Raw genomic sequence first — 27,148 nt, 5'->3', positions numbered from 1 at the left:
GGGCGCTCTGAATGTTTGAGAAAGCGTACACAACGCGTGTTTGTACTATCTGAGACAGAACCGGATTGGGTATCGGGTGAGGGTATAGTCTCAACTCCCGCAGGAGAGGATACCAGTTGCTCTTGGGCCAGTTGGGTGCGACCAAGGCTACTTGTCCCTTGAAGGATCTCAGTTTGTCTAGAACTTTCAGCAAAAGATTCACCGGGGGAAAGAGATAAATCTTTTCCCAGTTGTCCCAATTCTGTGACATGGCGTCTGTGGCGTAAGCCTGAGGGTCTAGATTGGGAGCCACATATACTCTCAATTTGTGGTTGGATTCCGTGGCGAAGAGGTCCACTTGGAGGCCGGGAACCTGAGAGAGAATCCACCGAAATGACTTTAGATCGAGTGACCATTCCGATTCTAGAGGGGAGGTCCGGGACAGGGCGTCTGCCACTACATTCCGGACTCCCGCCAGGTGGACAGCTGAAAGATGCCAACGGTTCGAGGCTGCTAGGGAGAATATGGCTACTAGAACATGGTTCAGAGGCCCTGACTTTGACCCGCCTCTGTTGAGGCAGCGGACCACCACTTCGCTGTCGAGGACCAGACGAAGGTGTTGTTTCTTGGGAAGAGCGAGACGTTTCAGGGTTAGAAGAACTGCCATGGCCTCTAGCACATTGATGTGAAAATGGCGGAACAAGGGAGTCCAAAGACCTTGAACTTTCTTGAGCTGAGAATAGCCGCCCCAACCTGATAGGGATGCGTCTGTGTGAATGATTAATTCCGGGGGCGGAAATCGAAGGGGAACTGACTTTGACAGACTGTTTGCTCTTGTCCAAGGAAGAAGTCTTTCCCGTAGAATGGGAGGAAGGCGGACTTTCCTGTCCCGGAGCTTCCGGTTCGCCCTCGAACGCCAGACACGATTGATATCTTTCAATTTTGCCTTCAGAAGAAGATCCGTCACTGAGGCAAACTGAAGGGACCCCAGAATCTTCTCTTGAAGCCGTCTGGAACTTACTTTGTCTTTGAGAAAGCGTTTGGTGTTCCTTGCAATCTCTAACCTCTTGGGTCTGGGAAGACACAGAGTATGAGATATAAGATCCCATTGCAGGCCGAGCCATTGGAACTTCGATTTTGGAAGAAGACGGGACTTCTTGAAGTTGATCTGGAAGCCTAGAGATTGAAGATAATGGATGACTTTGTGAGTGGCTTTTAGGCAATTTTGGGAGGTGTCTGACCAAATGAGCCAGTCGTCCAGATAGGCTACTACTTGAATCCCTTGATTCCTGAGTTCCTGAACAGCGACTTCTGCTAGCTTTGTGAAGATCCTTGGGGCAATGTTGAGCCCGAAAGGCATCACCTTGAAGGAGTAACTTTTGTCCCCTAAGCGAAAGCCTAGGTACGGACGGAAGTGTCTCGCTATCGGGACGTGATAGTAGGCGTCTGTAAGATCGATAGAGGTGGTGACGGCCCCACGGGGAAGTAAGGTCCGCACCTGCGAGACGGTAAGCATTCGAAACTTGTCGCATTGAATGGACAAGTTGAGAAGGGATAGATCTAGAATCACTCTTCTCTTGTCTGAATCCTTCTTCGGGACACTGAACAGCCGACCTTGAAACTTCAGATGTTTCGTTTCTTGTATGGCATTCTTTTGTAAAAGATCCTGGACAAATTCGACCAGGTCCGGGGTGGAATGTTGACGAAATTTGTTCGGAGGAGGAGGTCCTTGAATCCAACTCCACCCTAGTCCCTTGGAGATGATACTGAACGCCCAGGGACTGAACCTCCATTTGTTGCGGAAGGCATAGAGCCTCCCCCCTACCTGCTGCACCTCAGTATTGGTTTGAGGAGTTGCCTCCACGTCCGCCTCGGAAGTTCTTTCCTCTGCGAAAGGCTCTTCCCCTGCCTTTGTTCTGGTTAGAGCCACGGTGGTAGCCTCTACCTCTACCATAACTCTGGGAAGAGCTATGAGCCTCGTAGGACTGGTTAAAGGCAGGGGAAGTGGCGGAGGCACCAGAAAGCTGGCTCTTAGGTAGCAGAACGGTGACATAGTCATCCGAAGGAGCCCGAGAGGTGGAGGGCTGTGCAGGGGCAACAGAAGATGGAGGAAGAGGCAGCCGGAAGTTGGATGAAGCACTCTGTTGTTGCCTGAACTGGGTGGAGGTATATGGTCTAAGCTTCTTCCTACCCCGGGCTTGATAATTTGCGGGGTCATACTTGCGTTTAGGGGTCAAACCCCAACGGGCTTTAAGGCTCTGATTAACCCTAGTGGCCTCCGCCAAGACTTCCTCTACGAGATCCTCGGGGAAGAGATTTGAACCCCAACAGGAGGACCGGATGAGTTTATTAGGTTCATGCCTAATCGTCGCCTCAGCTAGAGCATGCTTGCGACATCTGCGTTTAGCAGTAGCAAAGTCATACAAGTCATAATATAACGACTGTAACGTAGCCTTGTTGAGAGACTTAAAAATACTCTCCGTATCGTAAGTCAAGGCTATCGACTCCGTGGATGTGGCCAGGTTTAGAGTACGGCCCACACGTAGGCGGGAATCATATTCCTGTTTAATGAGAGATTCCGGGAGACGGGGAAGCTTCTCACTAAACAAGACTGAGGCACAGTCTGCTGCAAGCTTGCCGGAGGTAAAGGTGGTATGGACGTTGTCCCAACACTCAATACCTGAGGGAAGAAGGAGGGAGATTGGATCCACCTCTCGGATGGGAGGCAAGGGCTTCTCCTCCAGAGCATATTGAAAGGCAAGCTCTGCCACCTTATTGACGCATGGAGTCAAGGTGGTCTTGTCCATTAAGAACATCGTAAAGGAGCTTTTATGAGGCGTCAGCATGGTGTTAGTGCAGCCGATGTCATTCAAAAATCTGGCCCAAACAGATTGGGCTTGCTCCTTCGGGAAGATGACCGTCTCTTTGGGGACCTTGTCTAATCGGACTAAAGCTTCCTCGGTAAGTCTGGCATAACCATGAAATGGAAATGCCAGACCCGGAGGAAAGAATTCAAAGTCCTCTAGAGGACGAGTGCCAAGGCCCTCCAGAGTCAACATTCCGTCTGAGAACGGGGAATGAAGAGCCATCCGCCAGGGGTTGTTCTTGGCAAACGGCGGGAGCTTAGAGGCATCCGGTATGAGAGAGCTTTGGACTCACTCCGGAGCTCCTTGCTCTAAAGCCCCAATTCTCTGACCGAAGTTAGAGAACATCGTGTCCATCCTCGACTGCATCTCCGAAACCAACTTTTCCTGCATCTCCGACACGATGCGAAGCATAGCTGATTCGGAAAGGCCCGGGCTAGCAGCAGGAGGGGCGGAAGGAACTCCCGGGTCGTGAGACTTAGAGGAGGAACCAGAGGTCTTTGAAGACGGGTTCGTACCATGTTTAGAGCCATGAGAAGTCTTGTGAGGCTTGCGAGCTTTGGGTAAGGTCCTTGAAGTAGACTTATCCTTAGGGGGAACCGGGTATGAACGTTGAGACGAATCACGGTCCCCAGAAAATCCAAGAAAGGAAGAGCGATCAGAAGAAGAAGAAAGAGCGGGGCTGAGGATAGGAATCTCAGCGCCGGACACACCTGCCTCACTTACCACCCTACCTGTATCCGGCTCGTCTAGCAACATTGGTTCGACGTCCAGGTTCATGGAGGCAACATTGTCCTCCAGACCTCCGGGGGCGTCCGATGGATCTTGCTCTGGGTCGATGAGACCCGTTATAGTGGCATCAATGTGGGCAATGATGGGAGCTGCCACATGCCTAGCCACAGCAGCTGAAGACTTGGCGTTGGGGTAAACCATGGTGCAGTAGTCCTCAGATAGGACGTACGGCCGCTTAGACTTTACATTCCGGGCAAACCCACCAATCCACACCTTCAGTGTGGCCCGAGCCGCAGACTTTTGCTCCGGGGATGCCTGAAATAATAGGGGGAATTATAAAAGGGAAACTCCCAATGGTCCTTCAAGACCATAGATATCTTACTAATAGTAAATAGAATAAGAAGGCAATATAGCCAACGGGACTCACCGAGTCAGATCCAAGGGTAGTGATGAGGTCGAAGCAAATCACACAGTTATCCGGGTGCCATACCACAACGTCTTCCAGTTGAACCCCACAAGGGGCGTGAGATCGGCAGACGGAGTGGCCACAAGGCTGGTGCAGAACAGCTGCACAGGCCGGCGTCAGACAATGCACCATCTGTAAAAAGAATAGTATATGAGAAACTGTAATTCTCTTAATTAGGGGCGGGTCTGGAGGACCCGGGCCTAACATAGGTCTAACACAAGATTAGAGCTTAACTGTACTATTCTTTAAGTGGCCTAACATAGGTCTAACACAAGAAAAGAGCTTAACTGTACTATTCTTTTAAGTAGGAGCGGGTCCGGAGGACCCGGGCCTAACATAGGTCTAACACAAGATTAGACTGTAAAAAATAAAATAAAATTTTTTTTTTTTTTTTTTTTTTTTATAGGGGCGGGTCCGGAGGACCCGGGCCTAACATAGGTCTAACGCAAGGTTAGAGCTAACTGTAATATTCTTACATAGGGGCGGGACCGGGGGTCCCAGGCCTAAACATAAGTCTAACTTGAAACTAAAGTATAGCCATCCATTCCGGTCAAGCCGGGAGCATAAAAAAAAAAGGATGCAATAACAAGGAATTAAGACACATAGTGTTTGATTTCCCGGGGTGGGGTAGACCCCGGGCCGGGAAATAAAGGTATATTCAATACCAATTCCTTTAGAGACTCCGGGGTAGTGATCTGTCATATATAATCATCATAGGAAATGTTATAAAATAATAGGGGGGCGGAACTGTAACTAAGAACTGCCAATCGAACCCGGAGGGTTTCGTATAACATAAGCCAGAATGAAAAGTGAATATAAAATAGGGTGCACCGGGATCCAACTCTGTTGACCGGTGGCCAACCAGACTAGACAGAGACTAAACCGCCGGGCCACCCGGAGGACAAAGTCCATAAACACTTAACTACCCCCTCTAAAAGGAGGGAAGGCAACGGTCCCTTAGTGGAGGGGGGAGAAGCCTAGCCTCCCACCTAGCTAGAGGGGGAGCGTGGGGGAGGATCACGTGATACGAGGCAGCAGGGCTACCAACTGACGATCCCCAATCAGACAGATCAAACGGAGTAATGGCACAAATATTCATTATAAAATTAATAATAGCGTTAAATATATGAATAAACACATAGAAAATTTTTGGGCAAGGCATGCAACATAAATAATTAAATCACAAAAGACACACCTGATGGCTAAAATAACATTGCCGCCTTAGCACGGTCGGCAGCCATAGCGATACGTAAATGATATCGGCCCAAAAATTGAACCACGAGGATTCTAAATGCTAAATAATGAATATTCACAATAACAAATAATATTTGATAATAAAAATAATACACATAGTAACACCGCAAGTGAAAATTAAAAGCTCTCAAAAACAGGAGTACCAACTGTAGTGAAATCAAGCAAGATCGGTATGAACGAAGAGAATAAACTCCTATAATATAAATATTAAACGATCTAGGTTGCTCAAAACACAGTAAAACCCAGCTTGGTACTTAACTTAGACGGTGTCTCCTGGGAAACCGACGAAGAAGCCATAATTCACTAGAAAATATCCAAAAATCGAGAGCACTAGAAAAATGCGGGTTACTGCACAAGTCGTGCTAAACGGAGTTGGGTTCTGAGCGGATGCATTGTAGTAGTACCGAGTGAGGTTGAACGGCTCTCCTCTATTGGGGTTCTCTGTCGTGGATTAATCTAAATAGTGCGGGACCTCTGGATTATACGCCCAATTTTATACCGACACCAATAGGTGAGCGAGCTAGTTAACCTAGCACTCCTTTACATTTTTTCTCTGGTATATTTAGCAGTAAATTACCTAAGAATAAGTGCTTAAATGGAGCTTATTCACTGGGCGGCACAGGTTCGAGCCCAGAAAAGGAATGTTCACTAAAAGTAAGAACGAAACACCCCGAAGGGAAACGTTCTAAAATGCTGAAAAGTTAACAAATACAATTAGCTTTAATAATAAAAAAATAATTGAGATAAAAAGTACTGCGTAGCAGCTCCACCCGAAAGGAGGAGCTATCGTAGAAACGTAGTAAAAGGTGAACGACCACCAGAGAGAGAGAGAGAGAGACCGTAGTCAAACTACACTCTCGCGATCCTACGCTGAACCCCACCTTCCCCGTAGGAAAAGAGGAGAACAGAATAATAAGTCCAGCGATGACGACTCGCCATGGCGCCCGAGGAAGGAGGCAACCGAAGGACCAAGGAAGAGATCGCGGCCCATGAAAATACATCGTAGTGGCCTGACTACCGGCGGCCACACGGTGATATCGCACACACACACAGCACGAACACTGAAAAGGAAACTTACTGATTTCTATACTCAAATATATACATAAACAAAAAAATATGTTTACATATATACATGAGTAAAGAAAGTAAGTAATTAAGTAAAGACAAAACAATAAATGGCTGCCATGCGAGGACGGGAACAGAGACATCCGTTCATCGTCCGAGCCATAAGCGAAGTGAATCAGTTCACCAGTGTGTGTGAGGGGGGAGGGGTAGCTAGCTACCCCTCCCCTACCCCTGCTAACTAGCGCAGGGGTAGTTAACCCTCGTTTAAAATCTAATGGCTCGCCATTTCAGCTACGCCAAAAGCAATACCCTATGTAAATAGCGTGGTTTGTATTTCGGTTACGGAACAACTGAATGTTTGGCCTGACCGTATTCTTGGAAGAAATTCTTGGCATGGCAGGAATACTTACACTCGACTTCACAGCTTTAGTAAGATGGAGAATGAAGGTATTGCCAAATTTGGAGGGGATAGAAGCGGCCAAAGCGGTCCGACCACCCTCATAGTTGAGATAACAAATCTCTTGACTCATCCCAGGCCTTCTTTAGGGGAGTTTTCTACTGATTGATTGATTGACCGATTTGAAGTTTTCTGGCATCCTGGCATCTAAGGTCATTGACGCCGCTATCATTTATTATGAATAATGAATAAAAGAATATTCTATTAAAATCATAACAGTGAAGAGGTCATTATAAAAGTTAAATGGCTTTCAGAAGACCTGCTTCTGTATTAAATCTAAAAATATCCCTAGCAAAATATGACACATCATGTCCAAGAATCTTAGCAAGGATGAACCTGCCATTCTCACCTTAAGCCTCAAACATATCGATTTCTTTCGGTACTATAAGTGGGGGCATTTTGTCAACAAATGCCTCACTGTCAAGGGTACCAAACAGCCGTTGCAATATGGATGGTATTGGCTAGTCGGCAGAAATTCCTGGGTTATCAGAGTGCGACCAATGCAGAGAATATAAAAAGTAGTCTTCCACTTTCGGGCATTATGTTATACTTCAAAGGGGATATAACATTCGTTATTTCTCTCATTTTATTTTCAACTAAACTATCCCAATGTTATTGCCAATTATTATGAATCAAATTCTTAATGCTAGGTAAACAATCATCACCGAGAATGGGATACCATCTTGGCAGCAACGCAGCAACAGCTTTCTTTGCCAGTAAATCTACTTTCTCATTTCCACACACACCTGCATGTGCCAGAACCCCGCAAAATTAAACTGTTATACCACTCAGTCCAATAATGAAAAGCCATTCTAAAATCTTTAAAACTTAGGGGTTACTGGAATTAAATACTTCTAAAGCTTGAAGGACACTCCTTGCATCACTAAAAATGGTAAAATTACCCTCCTCCTCCAATGCTATTGTCTCAATAGCGGTTAGTATGCCACACAGTTCGGCAGTAAATATAGAAGCTGTTAGAGGAAGTATACCTCCACAATTAAAAGCATTACTATATACTCGAAATCCAAGGCCAGCATCAGATTTGGAGCCATCAGGGTCCAGGGGCTGTACCATTACAAGTAGCAAGTGCGGAATAAAATTCTCTTTCAGTAAAAGGAGAATTGTAAGATTCTTCCGTTCCCATTGCAAAATTTAAAATTTTCTGTTCTTCAATGGTCTTATAGTGGTGCTAAAACATCGCCCCACAAAGGATGTCTACCATTCAAATCTCCAAGTAGAAGAAAAGGTTGAAGGAGTTGTTGAATCCCCTCTATTAAATTATCATACAAAATGTTATCATTTGGAGAGGAGTAGAGAGAGCATATTGTATATTTTCTCCTTATATCAATATGTACAACCACTGCCTGCTGAGGTGTACAAATACACAAAAAATATTTGGGGAATATCTTGAGGAACGTATATGAGACTTCCGCCATGGCTCCCTGCTTGATGATCATATGGTGATCTACAGCTAACATACTCTCAAGGACAAGGAGTATTAGCATCAAGCTTGCTCTCCTGTAGACTTAGAATTATGGTGGAATAATGCTCATGAATTAGGAGCTTAAGTTTTTCATATTTGACCCTTAAACCCTAACAATTCCATTAAAAAATGGAGGAAAAAAACTATGGTTTATTTTCTGGAAGACATCTTGGATGAGGTCTTCCCATTGGCAGTTTTTTTATTTAACAATATTTTTAAGTGAGGGTCTTGTTAAGTTAGATTTCACATTTGCCTTTTCAATGTTCTTTTTACCTAATTCTTGAGGGGGTTGGTGGACCTCAACATGAATTTTCTATTGATTTAAGTAGTTTCCTTGTTGATCTGAAATATGTTATTTTGATAATAAAATAAATTTTTGAATATACTTACCCGGTGATTATAATAGCTGCAACTCTGTTGCCCGACAGACAACTCTACGGTAAAAACTCGCCAGCGATCGCTACACAGGTTGCGGGTGTGCCCAACAGCGCCATCTGTCGTCCAGATACCCAGTACTCAATGTAAACAAAGACTCAATTTTCTCCTCGTCCCACTGCGTCTCTATTGGGGAGGAAGGGAGGGTCCTTTAATTTATAATCACCGGGTAAGTATATTCAAAAATTTATTTTATTATCAAAATAACATTTTTCAATATTTAACTTAGCCAGTGATTATAATAGCTGATTCACACCCAGGGGGGTGGGTAGAGACCAGCAATATATGTTTACACTTTTATGAGCTAAGAGTTTTTATTTCATTTTAGAAGTTATCAAAATAACAAAAACAAAATAAATAGGTACCTGGTAAGGAAGTCGACTTGAACAATTACTCTGCCTTTTAAGTACGTCTTCCTTACGGAGCCTCGCGATCCTCTTAGGATGCTGATCGACCCCTAGGATCTGAAGTATCAAGGGTTGCAACCCATACAACAGGACCTCATCAAAACCCCTAATCTAGGCGCTCTCAAGAAATGACTTTGACCACCCGCCAAATCAACCAGGATGCGAAAGGCTTCTTAGCCTTCCGGACAACCCAAAAACAACAATAAAAACATTTCAAGAGAAAGATTAAAAGGGTATGGAATTAGGGAATTGTAGTGGTTGAGCCCTCACCCACTACTGCACTCGCTGCTACGAATGGTCCCAGTGTGTAGCAGTCCTCGTAAAGAGACTGGACATCCTTTAGATAAAAAGACGCAAACACTGACTTGCTTCTCCAATAGGTTGCGTCCATTATACTTCGCAGAGATCTATTTTGCTTAAAGGCCACGGAAGTTGCGACAGCTCTAACTTCGTGTGTCCTTACCTTCAGCAATGCTTGGTCTTCCTCACTCAGATGGGAATGAGCTTCTCGTATTAACAGTCTGATAAAATAGGATAAAGCATTCTTTGACATAGGCAAAGATGGTTTCTTAACTGAACACCATAAAGCTTCAGATAGGCCTCGTAAAGGTTTAGTTCGTTTTAAATAGAACTTAAGAGCTCTCACAGGGCATAAGACTCTTTCTAGTTCATTGCCTACCATATTCAATAAGCTGGGAATATCGAACGATTTCGGCCAAGGTCGAGAAGGTAGCTCATTTTTGGCTAGAAAACCAAGTTGTAGAGAACATGTAGCTTTTTCTGACGAAAATCCGATGTTCTTGCTGAAGGCATGAATCTCACTGACTCTTTTAGCTGTGGCTAAGCATACCAGGAAAAGTGTCTTTAAGGTGAGATCTTTCAGGGAGGCTGATTGTAGCGGCTCAAACCTGTCTGACATGAGGAATCTTAGTACCACATCTAAATTCCAACCAGGTGTAACCAAACGATGCTCCTTCGTGGTCTCAAAAGACTTAAGGAGGTCCTGTAGATCTTTATTGTTGGAAAGATCTAAGCCTCTATGCCGGAAGACCGATGCCAACATGCTTCTGTAGCCCTTGATAGTGGGAGCTGAAAGTGATCGTTCTTTTCTCAGGTATAAGAGAAAGTCAGCTATCTGAGCTACAGAGGTACTGGTCGAGGATACAGATACTGACTTGCACCAGTTTCGGAAGACTTCCCACTTCGATTGGTAGACTCTAAGGGTGGATGTTCTCCTTGCTCTAGCAATCGCACTGGCTGCCTCCTTCGAAAAGCCTCTAGCTCTCGAGAGTCTTTCGATAGTCTGAAGGCAGTCAGACGAAGAGCGTGGAGGCTTTGGTGTACCTTCTTTACGTGTGGCTGACGTAGAAGGTCCACCCTTAGAGGAAGACTTCTGGGAATGTCTACTAGCCATCGAAGTACCTCGGTGAACCATTCTCTCGCGGGCCAGAGGGGAGCAACTAGCGTCAACCTTGTCCCTTCGTGAGAGGCGAACTTCTGCAGTACAGTACCTTGTTGACAATCTTGAACAGTGGGAATGCGTATAGATCTAGATGCGACCAATCTAGGAGAAAGGCATCTATGTGTATTGCTGCTGGGTCTAGAATGGGTGAGCAATATATTGGGATCCTCTTGGTCATCGAGGTTGCAAAGAGATCTATGGTTGGTTGGCCCCAAGTGGCCCAAAGTCTCTTGCATACATCCTTGTGGAGGGTCCATTCTGTTGGAATGACTTGCCCCTTCCGACTGAGACAATCTGCCATGACATTCAAGTTGCCTTGGATGAACCTCGTTACTAGTGATATGTTTTGACCTTTTGACCAGATGAGCAGGTCCCTTGCGATCTCGTACAACGTCAGTGAGTGGGTCCCTCCTTGCTTGGAGATGTACGCCAAGGCAGTGGTGTTGTCCGAGTTCACTTCCACCACTTTGCCTTGAAGGAGAGACCTGAAGCTTTTCAAGGCCAGATGTACTGCCAGTAGCTCCTTGCAGTTGATATGCATTATCCTTTGACTCGAGTTCCATAGTCCCGAACATTCCCGACCGTCTAATGTCGCGCCCCAGCCTACGTCCGATGCGTCCGAGAAGAGAACGTGGTTGGGAGTCTGAACAGCCAGGGGAAGACCCTCTCTTAGGCTGATACTGTCCTTCCACCAAGTCAGGCAAGACTTCATCTTCTCGGAAATGGGGATCGAGACCGCTTCTAGCGTCTTGTCCTTTTTCCAGTGAAATGCTAGGTGGTATTGAAGAGGACGGAGGTGTAGTCTTCCTAATGACACAAACTGTTCCAGGGATGATAGCGTCCCTATCAGACTCATCCACTTCCTGACTGAACATCGTTCCTTCTTCAGCATGTTCTGGATGCATAACTGGGCTTGGCTTGTTCTGGGGGCCGACGGAAAAGCCCGAAAAGCTAGACTGTGAATCTCCATCCCTAAATACACAATAGTTTGGGATGGGACCAGTTGTGACTTTTCCATATTGACAAGGAGACCCAATTCCTTGGTCAGATCTAGAGTCCACTTTAGATCCTTCAGACAGCGACGACTGGAAGAAGCTCTGAGAAGCCAATCGTCCAAATAGAGGGAGGCTCGGATGTCCGCTAAATGAAGGAATTTGGCTACATTCCTCATCAGCCTCGTAAACACAAGAGGAGCTGTGCTTAGGCCAAAGCACAGGGCTTGAAACTGGAAGACAACCTTTTCGAAAACGAATCTCAGAAAAGGTTGGGAGTCCGGGTGGATGGGGACGTGGAAGTAGGCGTCCCTTAGGTCTAAAGAGACCATCCAGTCTTCCCTTCTGACCGCTGCTAAGACTGACTTTGAGATCTCCATGGAGAACGTCTGCTTTGTGACAAAGACATTCAGAGCACTGACGTCTAGCACCGGCCTCCACCCTCCTGTCTTCTTTGACACCAAGAAGAGTCGGTTGTAGAATCCCGGAGATTGAAGGTCCGAGACTCTGACCACTGCTCCCTTCTCTAGTAAAAGAGACACCTCCTGTTTCAAGGCTCGTCTCTTGTCTTCCTCTCTGTACCTGGGAGAGAGATCGATGGGAGACGTTGCTAGAGGGGGTTTCCGTACAAACGGGATCTTGTACCCCTCTCTGAGCAACTTCACAGATTGTGCATCTGCGCCTCTCTCTTCCCAGGTCTGCCAGAAGTTCTTGAGTCTGGCTCCCACTGCTGTCTGAAGAAGCTGGCAGTCAGACTCTGCCCTTAAAGGACTTGGTTCCTTTCTTCTTTCCTCGTTTCCCTTCGGCACGAGCACCTCCTCTGCTGGAGGCTCTGCCACGAAAGGGCGGAATAAAACGGGACGCTGGAGTGTCCATCCTTGGTCTAGCTGACAAGGTAGGCAAAGGGGTAGCTTTGCGAGCGGAGGACGCAACAAGATCGTGAGTGTCCTTCTGTATCAATGAAGCGGCTATTTCCTTAATCAGGTCTTCTGGAAAAAGGCACTTGGAAAGAGGAGCAAAAAGAAGCTCGGATCTCTGGCACGGTGTAACTCCAGCTGAAAGGAATGAGCATAGGTTTTCACGCTTTTTAAGGACTCCGGACACAAATGATGCAGCAAGCTCACTAGACCCATCACGTATGGCCTTGTCCATGCAGGACATAATGAGCAAGGAAGACTCTTTCTCTGTCGGAGAGATCTTTCTGCTTAGGGCTCCTAGACACCAGTCTAAGAAGTTAAAAACTTCGAAGGCCCTAAAGATACCTTTCAAAAGGCGGTCCAGGTCCGAAGATGACCAACATATCTTTGAGCGTCTCATGGCAAGGCGGCGGGGAGAGTCTACGAGGCTTGAGAAGTCGCCCTGGGCAGAGGCAGGAACTCCCAAGCCGAGAACTTCTCCCGTGGCATACCAGACGCTCGATCTAGAAGAGTCTAGCAGGGGGAAACGTAAAGGCTGTCTTCCCTAAACTCTTCTTGGACTGCAACCATTCTCCTAACACCCGCAAAGCTCTCTTGGACGAGCGTGCGAGGACGAGTCTAGTAAAGGCAGGAGCGGTAGACGGCATGCCTAACACAAACTCTGACGGAGGAGAACGAGGAGCCACAGAAACAAACTGGTCCGGAAACATCTCTTTGAAAATGGCCAAAACTTTCCTAAAGTCCAAAGAGGGTTGAGAAGACTTAGGCTCGTCCAATTCAGATTGTGGTTCATCTATGTGTGCAGCAACATCATCATCAGAAAGTCCCTCATCCGATAACTGATGAGGAAACGGCAACGGAGTGGGTAACGGCTGGTTCGCTGAGTCCGGTCGCACGGGTGCATGCGTGACTGAGCCGGACGCAACGTCATGGAACTGCTGCCCAGTCTGTGAACTGGCAACAACCATGGCAGCGCGGGGACGCACAGCGTCTACTCCAGACTGTCTAGACTGATGTGGGTGCGCAGTGGAAACCACACTGGGTTGCGGAGGTTGACGCACCGCGTCAAAACAAAGCAACTCTGACGGTTGGTGAACCTCCCGAACGTCAACGGAGACCTCCGTGCGTCGCTTAACGTCAACATGCGGCTGGCAGATCACACTGGAACGCATGGGTGGCGGAACTCTCTCAACTGGAGTGCGTGAGAAGGTTACCTCAGCGTCCACAGGACGAACAACCGATCGTGTGGAAGGTTGTAGGCTAGATACTGCACTAGCTGGTGCGGCAGCAACCTTCTCCGCACTAAAGTCCTGCATTAGAGACGTTAGTTTAGACTGCATGTCTTGCAGTAGAGACCACTTAGGGTCTACAGGAGCAGGTGCGGCGACAGACGGTGTTACTGTCTGAAGCGGTACCGCTTTGCCTCTCTTAGGCGGTGAGCAGTCATCGGATGACGGCAGCGAGTCCGAACTGACCCAGTGGCTACAACCGGGCCGTTGGACTTGCGCTGAAGGGACCGACTTGCGTTTAAGCGGTCGTGAGACCTTGGTCCAGGGTTTCTTGCGAGAAACACCTTCCGAAGACGAGGTATAAATGGGCTCTCTCGTCTTAGTTAGGTAGGGGCGATCTTGGGTAGATACGCCCGATACCACGGAGGGAACGTCTGTTCGCTGATTAAAGCCTCTCGAACCCATTTGTCGTACGACATTGCTTCTCCCCTGGACTTGGGAGCTTGCAAGAGGTCCCGGACTAGGAGGACGACAGGCACGAACAGACGAACCCTCAAGCGCAACACTATCCACAACACTATCACTCGGCACTTTAGCACTTCCCACTGCACTTTTGCACTTAAGCTCCCTCACATCCGCCATGAGCTGATTACGGTCACTAGCAAGGGACTCAACTCTCTCACCCAGAGCCTGGATGGCACGCATCATATCAGCCATCGAAGGTTCCTGAGTGCCAGGAGGGGGGGTAGGAGCAACCACTACAGGGGAAGGAATAGGTTGTGGGGCATGAGGAGAGGATATATCAACAGAACGAGAAGAACTTCTCCTAACTCTATCTCTCTCTAGCCTACGTGTATACTTTTGGAATTCGATAAAATCAAATTCCGAAAGCCCAACGCACTCCTCACACCGATCTTCCAATTGACAGGTTTTATCCCGACAATTGGAACAAACAGTGTGAGGGTCGATAGAAGCCTTCGGAAGACGCCTTGAACAGTCCCTAGCATTGCACTTCCTAAATTTTGGGACTTGTGAAGGGTCAGCCATTTTGAATTGGTCAAAGGGAAATTCAAAAACTATCAAAAAGTCATCAACAAAGAATCCGTTATCAAAAAGAGTTCAAGGATTTGTGTGAAGAGAAACCCTGCACAGCGAAAGCTCAAAACTAGAATAAAGTACTTCACCAATTAGTTGTGAAAAAACTCCAGTTTAGCAACAGCGAGTAAGTACGTCTTGTCGATAGCTCGACAGAGAGAAAATTGAGTCTTTGTTTACATTGAGTACTGGGTATCTGGACGACAGATGGCGCTGTTGGGCACACCCGCAACCTGTGTAGCGATCGCTGGCGAGTTTTTACCGTAGAGTTGTCTGTCGGGCAACAGAGTTGCAGCTATTATAATCACCGGCTAAGTTAAATATTGAAAAATCAACAGACAAAACATATCTACTTGATGTCATAACTTTGGTATTTTTAATGGAAGGGGATGAGAGAGATGAAGGTCTCTCTCTCTCTCTCTCTCTCTCTCTCTCTCTCTCTCTCTCTGTCTCTCTCTCTCTCTTCCTATTAAGAGGTGGTGATTTATCAGGTTTTGGTGTTTCCCTCACTACCAGTGCACCTGATAACTCTGTTTTATGTGAAACCTCCATCAAATCAGGCAAAGATATAGCCTGTGAGAGGTTAGTATTATCCTTTGTAATGGGGGACAAAGGTTTAATAGAGGTGGGCAAAGCCTTATTATTATAATTATTATTACTTGCCAAGCTACAACCCTAGTTGGAACAGCAGGATGATATTAGCCTAGGGGCTGCAACTGGGAAAATAGCCCAGTGAGGAAAGGAAACAAGAGACATAATTACCAATCAAAATAAAATATTTCAAAAACAATAACATTAAAATAAATATTTCATATATGAACTATAAAAACTTTAACAAAATAAGAGGAAGCGAACTAACATAGAATAGTGTGCCCGAGTGTACCCTCAAGCAAGTAAACTCTAACCCAAAACAGTGGAATACCATGGTACAGAGGCTATGGCACTACCTAAGACTAGAGAACAATGGTTTGATTTTGGAGTGTCCTTCTAGAAGAGCTGCTTACCATAGCTATAGAGTCTCTACTACCCTTACTAAGAGGAGAGTAGCCACTGAACAATTAAAGTGCAGTAGTTAACCCCTTGAGAGAAGATTAGTTTGGTAATCTCAGTGTTGTCAGGTGTATGAGGATAGAAAAGAATATCTAAAGAATAGGCAAGACTATTCAGTGTATATGCAGGCAAAGGGAAAATGAACCGTAACCAGAGAGAAGGATCCAATGTAGTACTGTCTGGGCAGTCAAAGGACCCAATACATTTCTAGCAGTAATATCTCAACAGGTGGCAGGTGCCCTGGCCAACCTACTTAGGAGGTGATATTCTTGCCCTATCATGCCGCACGTTATCAGAAGATGGCAAATTTTTTTGGGGGGAAATGCTGGCAGTAATAGGGGGATTGGATGCCTCCTGCTGCATTTTCCTCCTGATTTCAATGCCTTTGCATAGCTTGTTGATGTACTCAATAGTCTCTTGGCAAGCCCCACATTTATAAGTTTGGATACTGGATTTATTGAGGGGAGCCTCTTCTAACTTATACTGCTGGCAACTCCTATCAGTAGATTTGTGATTTAAGTTGCAGTTTAAACAATTGACCTCTAGTATACATTCTCCATGGTAAACATTAGAGCAAGTACTACACATTTTTTTCATTCTTGCAAAATTTAGAAGGATGCTTAAATCTGAAGTAATTAAAACATAGTATAGTGGCTTCTGCTTAAAAGTTCGAACTTTAATCAGTTCATTTTCTATGTCAATGTGGAAAAGGCACATCAGCATCCTGGAAAGTAAGGATAATCATTGATGTTCCAGGGACTTTATGCACTTTCCATACAGTTAAAGGACACATGATCAGTATCTCTTCTTCCATAAACTCATACTAGTCTTTACTGAAAATTACTCCCCTTTCATAACTGGAGTTTAGATGGGGCTTCACATACAACCTTATGTTATTATTCTCTGTCTTTAAATTGCATAGTATGACATATTGTGATTGTGATTTGGCACTTATATGGAAACTGTTCTTTACAAAACGAGATATATATCCTATTACGATGGTACCTACTTTCTTTTGAAGAAATTTGCATATCTCGAAATAATTTCTTGTGCTCTCTTTTGAGCAATAACCCACTTGGGTGTTTTTGACTTTCTCTTGGAGGGTACAATTGCCTTAGTACTTTCACTGGCCAGATAATACAATATAGGATCCTTCTCTCTGGTTACGGTTCATTTTCCCTTTGCTTACACACACCAAAAAGTGTGGCCTATTTTTTCCATATTCTCCTCTGTCCTCATACATTTGACAACACTGAGATTACCAAACAATTCTTCTTCAGCCAAGGTTACTGTGCAGTAATTGTTCAGTGGCCACTTTCTTTTTGCTAAGGGTAGAAGAGACTCTTTAGCTATGGTAAGCAGCTCTTCTAGGAGCAAGACACTCCAAAATCAAACCATTGTTCTCTAGTCTTGGGTAGTGCCATAGCCTTTGTACCATGGTCTTCCAATGCCTTGGGTTAGAGTTCTTTTGCTTGAGGGTACACTCGCGCATACTATTCTATCTTACTTCTATTCTTATTTTGTTAAGGTTTTTATAGTTTATTTAGGAAATATTTATTATCATGTCACTGTTCTTAAAATATCTAATTTTTCCTTGTTTCCTTTCCTAACGGGGCTATTTTCCCTGTTGGAGCCCCTGCGCTCATAGCATCCTGCTTTTCTAACTAGGGTTGTGGCTTAGCAATTAATAATAATAATAATAATAATAATAATAATAATAATAATAATAATAATAATAATAATAATAACAATAATAATAATAACAATAATAATACATACATATACCAAGGCCCTTCCCCCAATTTTGGGGGGTCGTCGACATCAAACAAATGAAACAGAAAAGGGGACCTCTCCTCTCTACGTTCCTCCCAGCCTGACAAGGGACTCAACTGAGTTCGGCTGGTACTGCTAGGGGTGCTACAGCCCACCCTCCCACATTATCCACCACAGATGAAGCTTCATAATGCTGAATCCCCTACTACTACTAATAATAATAATAACAATGATATATCTCTATCAATCCAATATGCAGGTTTGTATATATCTAGATCCTTAGCTATCCCATCACAAATAGCACACCTGATATTCATATTATTGATTTTAATATTCATAATGTCACTGATTACATTAAATGCTTCATCATGATTATCGAATGATATCCATGAATCCCATTTGTCATTTTCAAACCTCATTTGAATTTCTTTGATACTACCATAACACTGAAATGTTTTATTCAGCATATCTTAATCAGTTTCTATGGGAATTTGGGTGAAATGAAAGATTCGCAGTTTCCCTATGGTACCCAAATTACTTGGTTTTTGAACATCAGTAAAATGGTCCTTTTCAGTTTCCAGGTCGTCAATAGAGGGGCTGGTTTGTAAAGAAGTAGTAAGCCGGGTTATCCACCTGTTATCTGAGGACGTCAGTCCTCCTATCCCATGTGGCTCAACATGAGAAGAGGTTTCAGCACGGACCAGTCCTCTATCAGAGAGAGAGACTGCCTCTAAATAGGTTTGCATAGTGGGGGTAGTTACCCCTCCCACCGACGACTCCAATGACTAGCATCCCCCATTACCAGCAAATATGGGAGACTTAAAACTTGATCACTGGAGCCCAGCTCTTAACAAACTCAGTCTGCACCCTATGGGGTCTGCCTGAGGTGAATCTCTTGCCCCTGCACTCGTCTTGGGTTACAGTCTAACGGACTGTACCTATGAAGAGTTTACCCAGCTAGATTGGGATTGTCTTTGGACTGGGTTCAGTGCATACAGTAGAGATAAGCCAGTACTGTATCAGCGCATAGATTTGAGCTTGTGTGAGTGCATGGAGGCAAACGCATAAGAGTACATAGAAGCAAGCGCAAATGAGTGCGTAAAGGCAAGCGCATATGAGCGAGTAGAGACAAGCGCCTATGAGCGCATACAGACAATCACATATGATCGCACAGGGGCAAGTGAGTATAAGCTCTTAGAGTTGACAACATATGAGCGCTAAGAGGTGAGCACCTATGAACGTTAAGAGGTGAGTATGTATGAGCACTATGAGGTGAGAAGGTATGGGTGGGTGTTAAGAAGTGAGCATGTATGATTGCGAACACAGAATTGCTCTTGAGTGCTATCCCACAGGAGAGGGAAAATAAGATCTCCAGATCGGACAAGTGAGGGGAGGATGAGAGCCAATGAATGGAATGCATTATCCATTCCAAAGAACACTTACTTTCCATTCCTCTGTTCCATGGCTCTGCCATTTTGCCCATTGGCTCACCAGGCAACCCCCAACTTGTGGCAGTGAAAAGAGGGGACTGCCTTCCCTAGCATCCTCTGGTTCCTCTCCTGCCCATTCCCCTTCTGTTGTCCATAACAGGGTCGAATGGGGTAAATGAAATCAGCAGATCTTCTGAAGGTAGAATCTACTGGAGTAATAAATCTTGATCTTGAGATCATGGGGAATTTCTTCAAGGCCAACTCCAGTAGTCAATACTTTGGTCTTCAGGATTGGCATTCAAGTCCCGGACTTCTTAAAAGTGACAGCATGGTGGAGAACAGAGTCTTGGCGTGTCTTCCTCCACTTTTCCACCATTCCTTCTACTTTTTCAGGAGGAAAGAGAGCTGAGCTCTGGCTGATTAAGTCATTAATGCCAATGCCTCTTGTTGCCCGATTTGCTATGCAAATTTGGCTGTTACTACATCCCTCCTTTCAAGAACCCAGATGATCCATTGATTTGCTAACTAGTGGGCTAGAAAGGCAACTACCTTCACCCCTGACAGAACAGGGTCCATAAAATTTTTCCTTTTCTCATGATTCGACAGATTCTGAGAAGGAGCAAAGAACTGTAAGCCACTGTTCCAGAGCAATAGTCCAACCAGGTAGTTGCTTGGAGGTTTGCCATTGCCATAGTTTCCATAATAGCAGTTTTAGAAGTTGAAAAGATTGTGGGCTGAGTCCCTAGCCTCTCGACTGATGTTCCCAGAGTTAGTTCTGTAACAGCAACGCTATTGCCCGCATATGGATTCTCCATTCCAAATGTCACACAACAATCTATAAAAAAAGTAAATATAGCCCAATTTGTCACACCAAGTTTGTCCGAACTACTTTGTGGCTGAAGTTAAAGTGGCTACTTAGGTAGCTGGCAGGGAGGCAGGGCTTCCAAGTCACCTAACAGTAACTACCGACACTTCATTATGAATTCAAACAACTGAGTTTTCAGTTTTCCTGAAATCATACTCCTATTAAAGGGTGAAGGTTTTCATTTGTGTAAGAACAAGTGACAGATTAATATTCAATAGACTTATTTTTATGGTACTGTATACTTTATCAGCAAATCAGTAGTTAACATTCGTGATAAAATTTTATGTAGCTCCAACTGAGAAGTATTGAAAGGAAAATATTTACATATAACATTGCTAAAAGTTAACAAATATAACAAAGAGATCTTACTGACATACCTTTCAATATTTTTCCAGCATCATCTTCTGAAAGACAATCTGCCTTTTCTAATTCTTCCATATTTCTTATCAGTTTGTGATAAATGGCTGAAGAATACATTGGTCTATGTACAATCCTGATTTATCTTAAATTTTCCCATCATCAAGGTTTCTTAAAGGGTGTAATGTGAGCAAAGGACTCTTGTTTTTATAATTACCTGTAAAATAATAACCAATTTCAAATACAGTACTGTACACAGATTTCCCAAGAATAATAATCATTCATCATAACCTATCAAAATGTATACATTTCTTATGGAACAAAGAAAACAGACCAAAGATTTGCTTTCACAGAAAAAGTGAAAAGAAGGAAACAGCAAAGTGAAGAGAAATAGGACATCATACAAGAAAAAAATCATATTAACTAAAACAACCATATGAAAATTCAGCATCTATAACACAAAAGAACTTTTTTTATTATATATATAAAGACATCATTCATATATTTGTGTGCTCAAAGGAGTCAAGAGAAAGGAGCTTACTACTGTATACAGCTTATGGGTTCATATGAAATATTCTATCCTTATATCACAAAAACTCGGTTCATTTTATCACAAAGCAATAACTTAAATATTACCATTGTAGTTTTAACATCTTGCGTGCTTATGAGCTTTTTTCCAATGGCCCTAAGAAAGAATCATCATCTGCTAAACCTACCCCTACCAAATTGAGCAAGATGACTACAACACAAAAGGCAAAGGTGCTGAATAAGTGTGAGCTCTGGTACCCCAACCCCCTCTTTAATTGAGGTGAATGCTTTGAGGATTATTGCATTAAGTCAGAAAAAGACAATGTTCCCTGACACCTCTTTCTTGGTCATGTCCATGCTAACGAAAAGTCTTTGACAGTCAGTCTTGAGGTTATAGTCCTTTACAGATAGTACTACAGAGCCTCCTACGACACAAATGCATCTCTTCTCAATCACCACATGGCCCTTCATGGTGAGAGGGGATGGAAAAGGTCTAAAACTTGGGATCATTTACTGACGGATTCTTGGTTTTGGCTACGAATTGTAGCACAAAATTGAAGTACACATCCTTCCACCCAACTGCCTTGGTGTGACTAAATAAGAGTCCTTGCAACTCACTGACTTTCTTTGCCAATACTAAGGCTATCAAAGGGACAGTCTTCAGAGTCAGCTCCATATCTGATGAAATCCTCAAAGGCTCATATGAGGTATGCATAAGAGCACTGAGGACATGGGTCATGTCCCACTCCTGGGGCCTGAGGCCCCATGGTGGGTAATAATGCTCAAAGCTCCTCATGAGCATAAACAACTCCTATGAAGCAGAGGAAAAATCTTAAGACCTAATTGAACGATGGTGCCAAACATTAATATCTAGATCAGGAATAAGAAATTTGATGGACCGTAAGCCCTTCACTAGATAGACCACACTCAAGGCTGAGTGGTAGCCTTTGACAGCTGTGACTGAGAGGAGCTTCTTTCTAGAAAGGAGATGAGGATAACTGCAATCAGCGCTAGAATTACTCCAACTAGAGAAAATCCCTTTTACAACAACGATCACAGAGGATGGCTCACTATCTCTTATAGTACGATGCAGAGGACCGTTGCAGATATCCAGACACCTCTTGTGCAGTGTCTAGCAAAAAGCCTTTTGCTCTGAGTAGATGCTTGATAGCCTCCCCCCATGAAGATCCAAAATCTTCACAAACCGGTCTTACCCCTGAAGATGTGGGTGACAGAGAAGCAAGGGCCACTGGAAACCACCAGAGTTATCCTAATTCCTGGTATAATCAACATCCTGTTGATTAAAGGACAGATTAGACTGAATATACGAAAGGCGTACAAGTCCAGATGATCCCATGGGTGTTGGAAGGCATCTTTGAACACTGTCCATGGGTCTGGAATGGGGGAGCATTACACAGGGAGAGTCCTGTTTTGCTGTGTGGCAAAGAGGAAGTTAGGTAAAGACATTGTACCCTTTGTTAAGTAAGGTTTAAGATGCAGCCTCATATTTCACTATTTTTCTGCTTTCCTTCCACAAAAAACCTGATTGAATCAAAACAACTTGAATTTACTACACTTACTGAATGCTTGAAATCCCAAATACCATTCACAGCTCAATTAATTGCCAAATAAGAGATACCTTACAGCCCTCAATCTAAAAAAAAAATTCCTTCAGGTTATTTCACCATCAGGTGCCCACTTTGTAGTTAGTCTTGGGGTATGCATTAAACACTCCAGAAAATTATATCAAAATTGTTTGAACCACATAAAACAGTGATAAAATCCCATCTTAATTTCAGAAATACAGTCCTATCACAAGACAAAAATTGTATAGTTGTATATTCTTTTTTTTAATTGGCCTACTACAGAATGAAGTGTGTCTATAATAAAAAAAAAAAACATGCCTGTCTAATAATTTCGGTTAGAACCAAGGTAGGCATTAGAGATGATTATTGTGACCACTAAATAGGAGTTCAAGGGTAAGTGTGTGAGTAGTTGGGTCACTGACTTTTTTCCACCAAAATACTTGCCCAGTTGGCTATCTCGCATAGAACAATATGTACCGCTAACCAGAAAAGAGGAGCAGCGATATAATGCTTATTAGCGAGCGAATCGAGCCATGGCTGAGCAAAGACCAGTATATGAATACAGTGAACCCTCGTTTATCGCGGTAGATAGGTTCCAGACGCGGCCGCGATAGGTGAAAATCCGCGAAGTAGTGACACCATATTTACCTATTTATTCAACATGTATATTCAGACTTTTAAAACCTTCCCTTGTACGTAGTACTGTTAACAAACTACCCTTTAATGTACAGAACACTTAATGCATGTACAGTACTACAGTACCCTAAACTAAAACAGGCACAAATATTAAAGGCAATTTTATATCATGCGTTTCCTAAACACGCTAAAAAGCACGTTAAAAAATGGCAACCAATTTTTTGTTTACATTTATCTCTGATCATAATGAAGAAACAAACTGGAGGTAGAGCTTTGCTTATTACCCAGACATATTTCCCATACTATTCCCTTAGAACTACATCACATCTTCCTACTTTAGATATATATATATATATATATATATATATATATATATATATATATATATATATATATATATATATATATATTATATATATATATATATATATATATATATATATATATATATATATATATGTGTGTGTGTGTATATATATATATATTTATATGTATACACATATACATACCTACATATATACATACATACATATATACATAAATACATGCATACATATATATGTATATATGTTACTGTATATATATGGGTTATGGAAAAAATCCGCGAAGTGGTGAATCCGCGATGGTCGAACCGCGAAATAGCGAGGGTTCACTGTAATTAGTATTAATTTGTTGACCAACATACTCGTAAATATAACAAATTTTAAGTAATTTGTATTTTTCCTAACAGTACTTACCTCGAACTACTTTCTTAGGAGTATCTGGGATCTCCTCCCATCCGACCAGAATTTTCTGTAGTTTACCCTATTCCCGTTCTCTATGCAGGGTAGTCTCTGGCGGAGTGATACGCGCCCAGAGATGACCCCGGGGTCAGAGAGCATGCTTTCTCAGGTCTCGCTCCTCATTAAGTTTCTGGTCGCGTCGGCGTTAACACACCAACGCTCTCTCTTAACCCAGTGCGACCCTTTGTGTCCCCGATCCCTGTGTGTCCCACGTGGTCCCTTGTGTGCTTCCCTTCCTTTCCCTCTGTGTTCCTGTGTCTCGCGGTACATTGCTAGTGCGTTATGGAGCAGCCCCGTCATTGCCCTGGGCCTATGGCCGGCAAATCGTGTGGTGCTTTTCTCTCAAAACCTGAAGTTGACCCACACTCCTTGTGTTCGTCGTGTAGGGGCAGAGTGTGTTCCCCTACAGCCATGCGTCCGGAGTGCGAGTCCTGGAATGAAGTGCAGTGGGTGCGTTACGGCACGAAAAAGAAGAAAGCCTCTCGACGGTCTCCTAGGAAGCCCAACGTCTCTTCGCCTCTCACTTCGCCCGGTGTCCCGTCGGATAGAGCTTCTCTGCCTTCTCCCCCTACCCAGAGTAGGGGTCGAGGTAAGTCTGTTCCTGTTCGTGTGCCCAGGCTGAGACTGTCGCGAAGATCCTCGTGAAGACCTGAGGGGCTGTGGATAGACCGAAGCAGAGGGTCTTGAACTGCAATGTTTGGGTACCCCATTTCACCCTTAGATACTTCCTACTGGAGGGGTGGACAGGGATCTGGAAGTATGCATCCTTGAGGTCTATTATTCAGGGTAACTACATGGATAGGATGGATTCTAATTTTCTATGCGAACGACAAACCTGGTGATCTATACTCGTAGCGAGTTCAATTCTATGCTAAAGAGTTATTGGGTCCTTTGGCTGGCCAGTCAGTAATAGATTGGATCCCTCTCTCTGGTTACGGCACATTTCTCCCTTACCTATACACATACACCGAATAGTCTGGTCTGTTCTTTCCACATTCTCTTCTGACCTCAGGCACATGACAACACTGAGATTACCAGAACATTCTTCTTCACTCAAGGGGCTAACTACTGTAATGTAATTGTTAAGTGGTTACTTTTCTCTTGGTAAGAGTTTAAGAGACTCCTTAGTTATGGTAAGCAGCTCTTCTAGTGGAAGGGCATTCCAAAATCAAACCATTGTTCTCTGATCTTGGGTAGTGCCATAGCCTTTGTACCATGGTCTTTCACTGTCTTGGGGTAAAGTTCTATTGCTTGAGGGTGCACTCGGGCACACTATTCTATCTTATTTCTCTTACTTTTTTTTTTTTTTTTAAGTTTTTAGTTTATATATGAAAGATCTATTTTAATATTGTTAATGTTCTTAAGATATTTTATTTTAAATGTTCCTTACTTCTCTTATAGTTTATTTATATCCTTGTTTCCTTTCCTCACTGGCCTATTTTTCCCTATTGGAGCCCTTGACCTTATAGCATCCTGCTTTTCCAACTAGGCTTGTAGCTTATCTAGAAATAATAATAATAATACTAATAATAATAATAATAATAATAATAATAATAATAATATAACAGAGCGTTTGTAGGAGGTTAGGTCACAGTTCAAGAATTAAGCAAATACATCTTAACTACACTAACCTATTACCCCACTCTAATTACCATTTTATGATTGTCCCCACGCTACATATACTGCTCTGGAACACTAACGGATGAGAGATATGGACATTCTCTATGCCTGTTATCAGTAACAGTAATGAGCTTCAACAGTGCACCTCCAGCCAATTTAAGCCTACCATAATTATATCTTAAACTTACTGGTGACTCCGGAACCTATGTAATTGGTTGGGACGGACAGTTATGACTGAAAAGCCACACTTGGAGCATTTATATGTCAGCGGCCAGTTCCTCCCTTGTGGATTAACAATGAACATCAACTAACCTCAACTTTCCTCCCTAACCTAACCTACAAGCCATGTCCTTACCTACTTACCTCACGGGGGGGGGCTCACGCCATCCTGCAACCCCCCTTACACTGCCGTATTCTAAGTTAGCCGTAATCAAACGTACAGGTGGCCGCTATCGTACATACACCCCCCCACACTTTACACAGGAAAGAAATACAAAAGCACCATTCAACCTAAGGCTCCTCACCTAACCTAACCTAGGAGACTTATCTTTACTTACTGGGTAGCCCTTGCGAAACCACCTCCGTTAAGCCGCCGTATCCTTACCTTACCCTAAGACTAAGTCTCAACCCTGAGTTTGCTTTCCAATTAGTTTCAATGCTGACAAGGTAACACTCAAATCAAATTTCGTAAATCATACATCTGCCTTCATAATATCGTATTTCAAACAAAGATAAACAAAAATTACCCCATAAAGAAAATCGATTTGACAAGTAATTAGATAGTTTACTCCTTTCCAAACCAACTTCATACATCGCTAATCTAAATTATCTAATATAATATAGACAGTCGACTTTACATTACCTGTAAATCACAGAAAACCAATCACTTTTATTATAAGGATTTTCAAAATAAACTTCAAAAATATAACGATTAGTAGTAAATGAGGGTCTTTAGCTATGTAACGGCTCGTCATCGGCTCGTTTTAATTAGCTTTTCATGATAGATCTTTTCCAATTAGTTTTCTTTTCTCATGGTATATCATAGGCTTTTGATAAAGCCTTTTCTATTATTAATATATCTCTATAAGTGATTAACAAGTTATTTCAACCTTCCCGGTATGTTTATTGCATGAAATTTAATCTAGATTTCTCCTTATATCATCATATACGGAGTAATTAGAAATAAATACAAAATATTAACATATTTTCTCAAATAATAGATAATTGTTTGCAGGCCTTTTATTTTTCTTGTTACATATCTTCAGTATGTTTAAATAAACTCTATTATTCAACGTTATATTTCCAGTGCCATCATACCAAGTTGTTCTTGTTCTTCTAATAAGAAAGTTATTATAATTACAACCCAAACTACAACAGCTGCAGGCGACATAGAATTGAAAAAAAGCATAAAGCCACACTAAAAGAATCAGCAGGGGCGTAAAGGGTGAGGACTGAGTAGGCCTCCAGCCAGTTGTCCACTTTTCATATTCCATAATAACCAACTGATCATGAATATATTATCATCTTCTATTCTGTCACTCTAATTATAGCCATGCCCATGTCCATTTCTTTTTCTTATAAGTTGTTAGAATAGCTTTACTTTATTTTGCTCTCGTATCCATGTTGCTCTTTTTCTGTCCCTTAGTGTTATTCTCATCATTATTCTTTCCATAGCTCTCTGAGT

At 43.4% G+C, this 27,148-nt stretch overlaps 1 protein-coding gene across 5 annotated transcripts in view; it reads right to left on the bottom strand.

Moving 5' to 3' along the window:
• The window catches only part of LOC137651923 (uncharacterized), a 338,520-nt gene that overhangs the window by 47,231 nt on the left and 264,141 nt on the right, over positions 1-27,148 (bottom strand). For 2 of the 5 annotated variants that reach the window (XR_011046133.1, XM_068385131.1), the window contains exons 1-2: positions 26,327-26,402; positions 20,333-20,529 (exon numbers count right to left, since the gene is read on the bottom strand). Coding sequence is in view for 4 of the 5 variants with exons in the window: in XM_068385131.1 (XP_068241232.1) it covers positions 20,333-20,432 (100 nt within the window). In the remaining variant the exon portion in view is untranslated. Of the gene's footprint in view, positions 1-20,332; positions 20,530-25,234; positions 25,350-26,326; positions 26,403-27,148 lie in introns of those variants that run through there. The other 3 variants (XM_068385133.1, XM_068385132.1, XM_068385134.1) reach the window with 2 other exon arrangements.

This window comes from Palaemon carinicauda, chromosome 13 (assembly GCF_036898095.1).
Source record: "Palaemon carinicauda isolate YSFRI2023 chromosome 13, ASM3689809v2, whole genome shotgun sequence".
Taxonomy (NCBI): Eukaryota; Metazoa; Arthropoda; class Malacostraca; order Decapoda; family Palaemonidae; genus Palaemon; species Palaemon carinicauda.
This window is presented reverse-complemented; position numbering and strand designations above follow the sequence as displayed.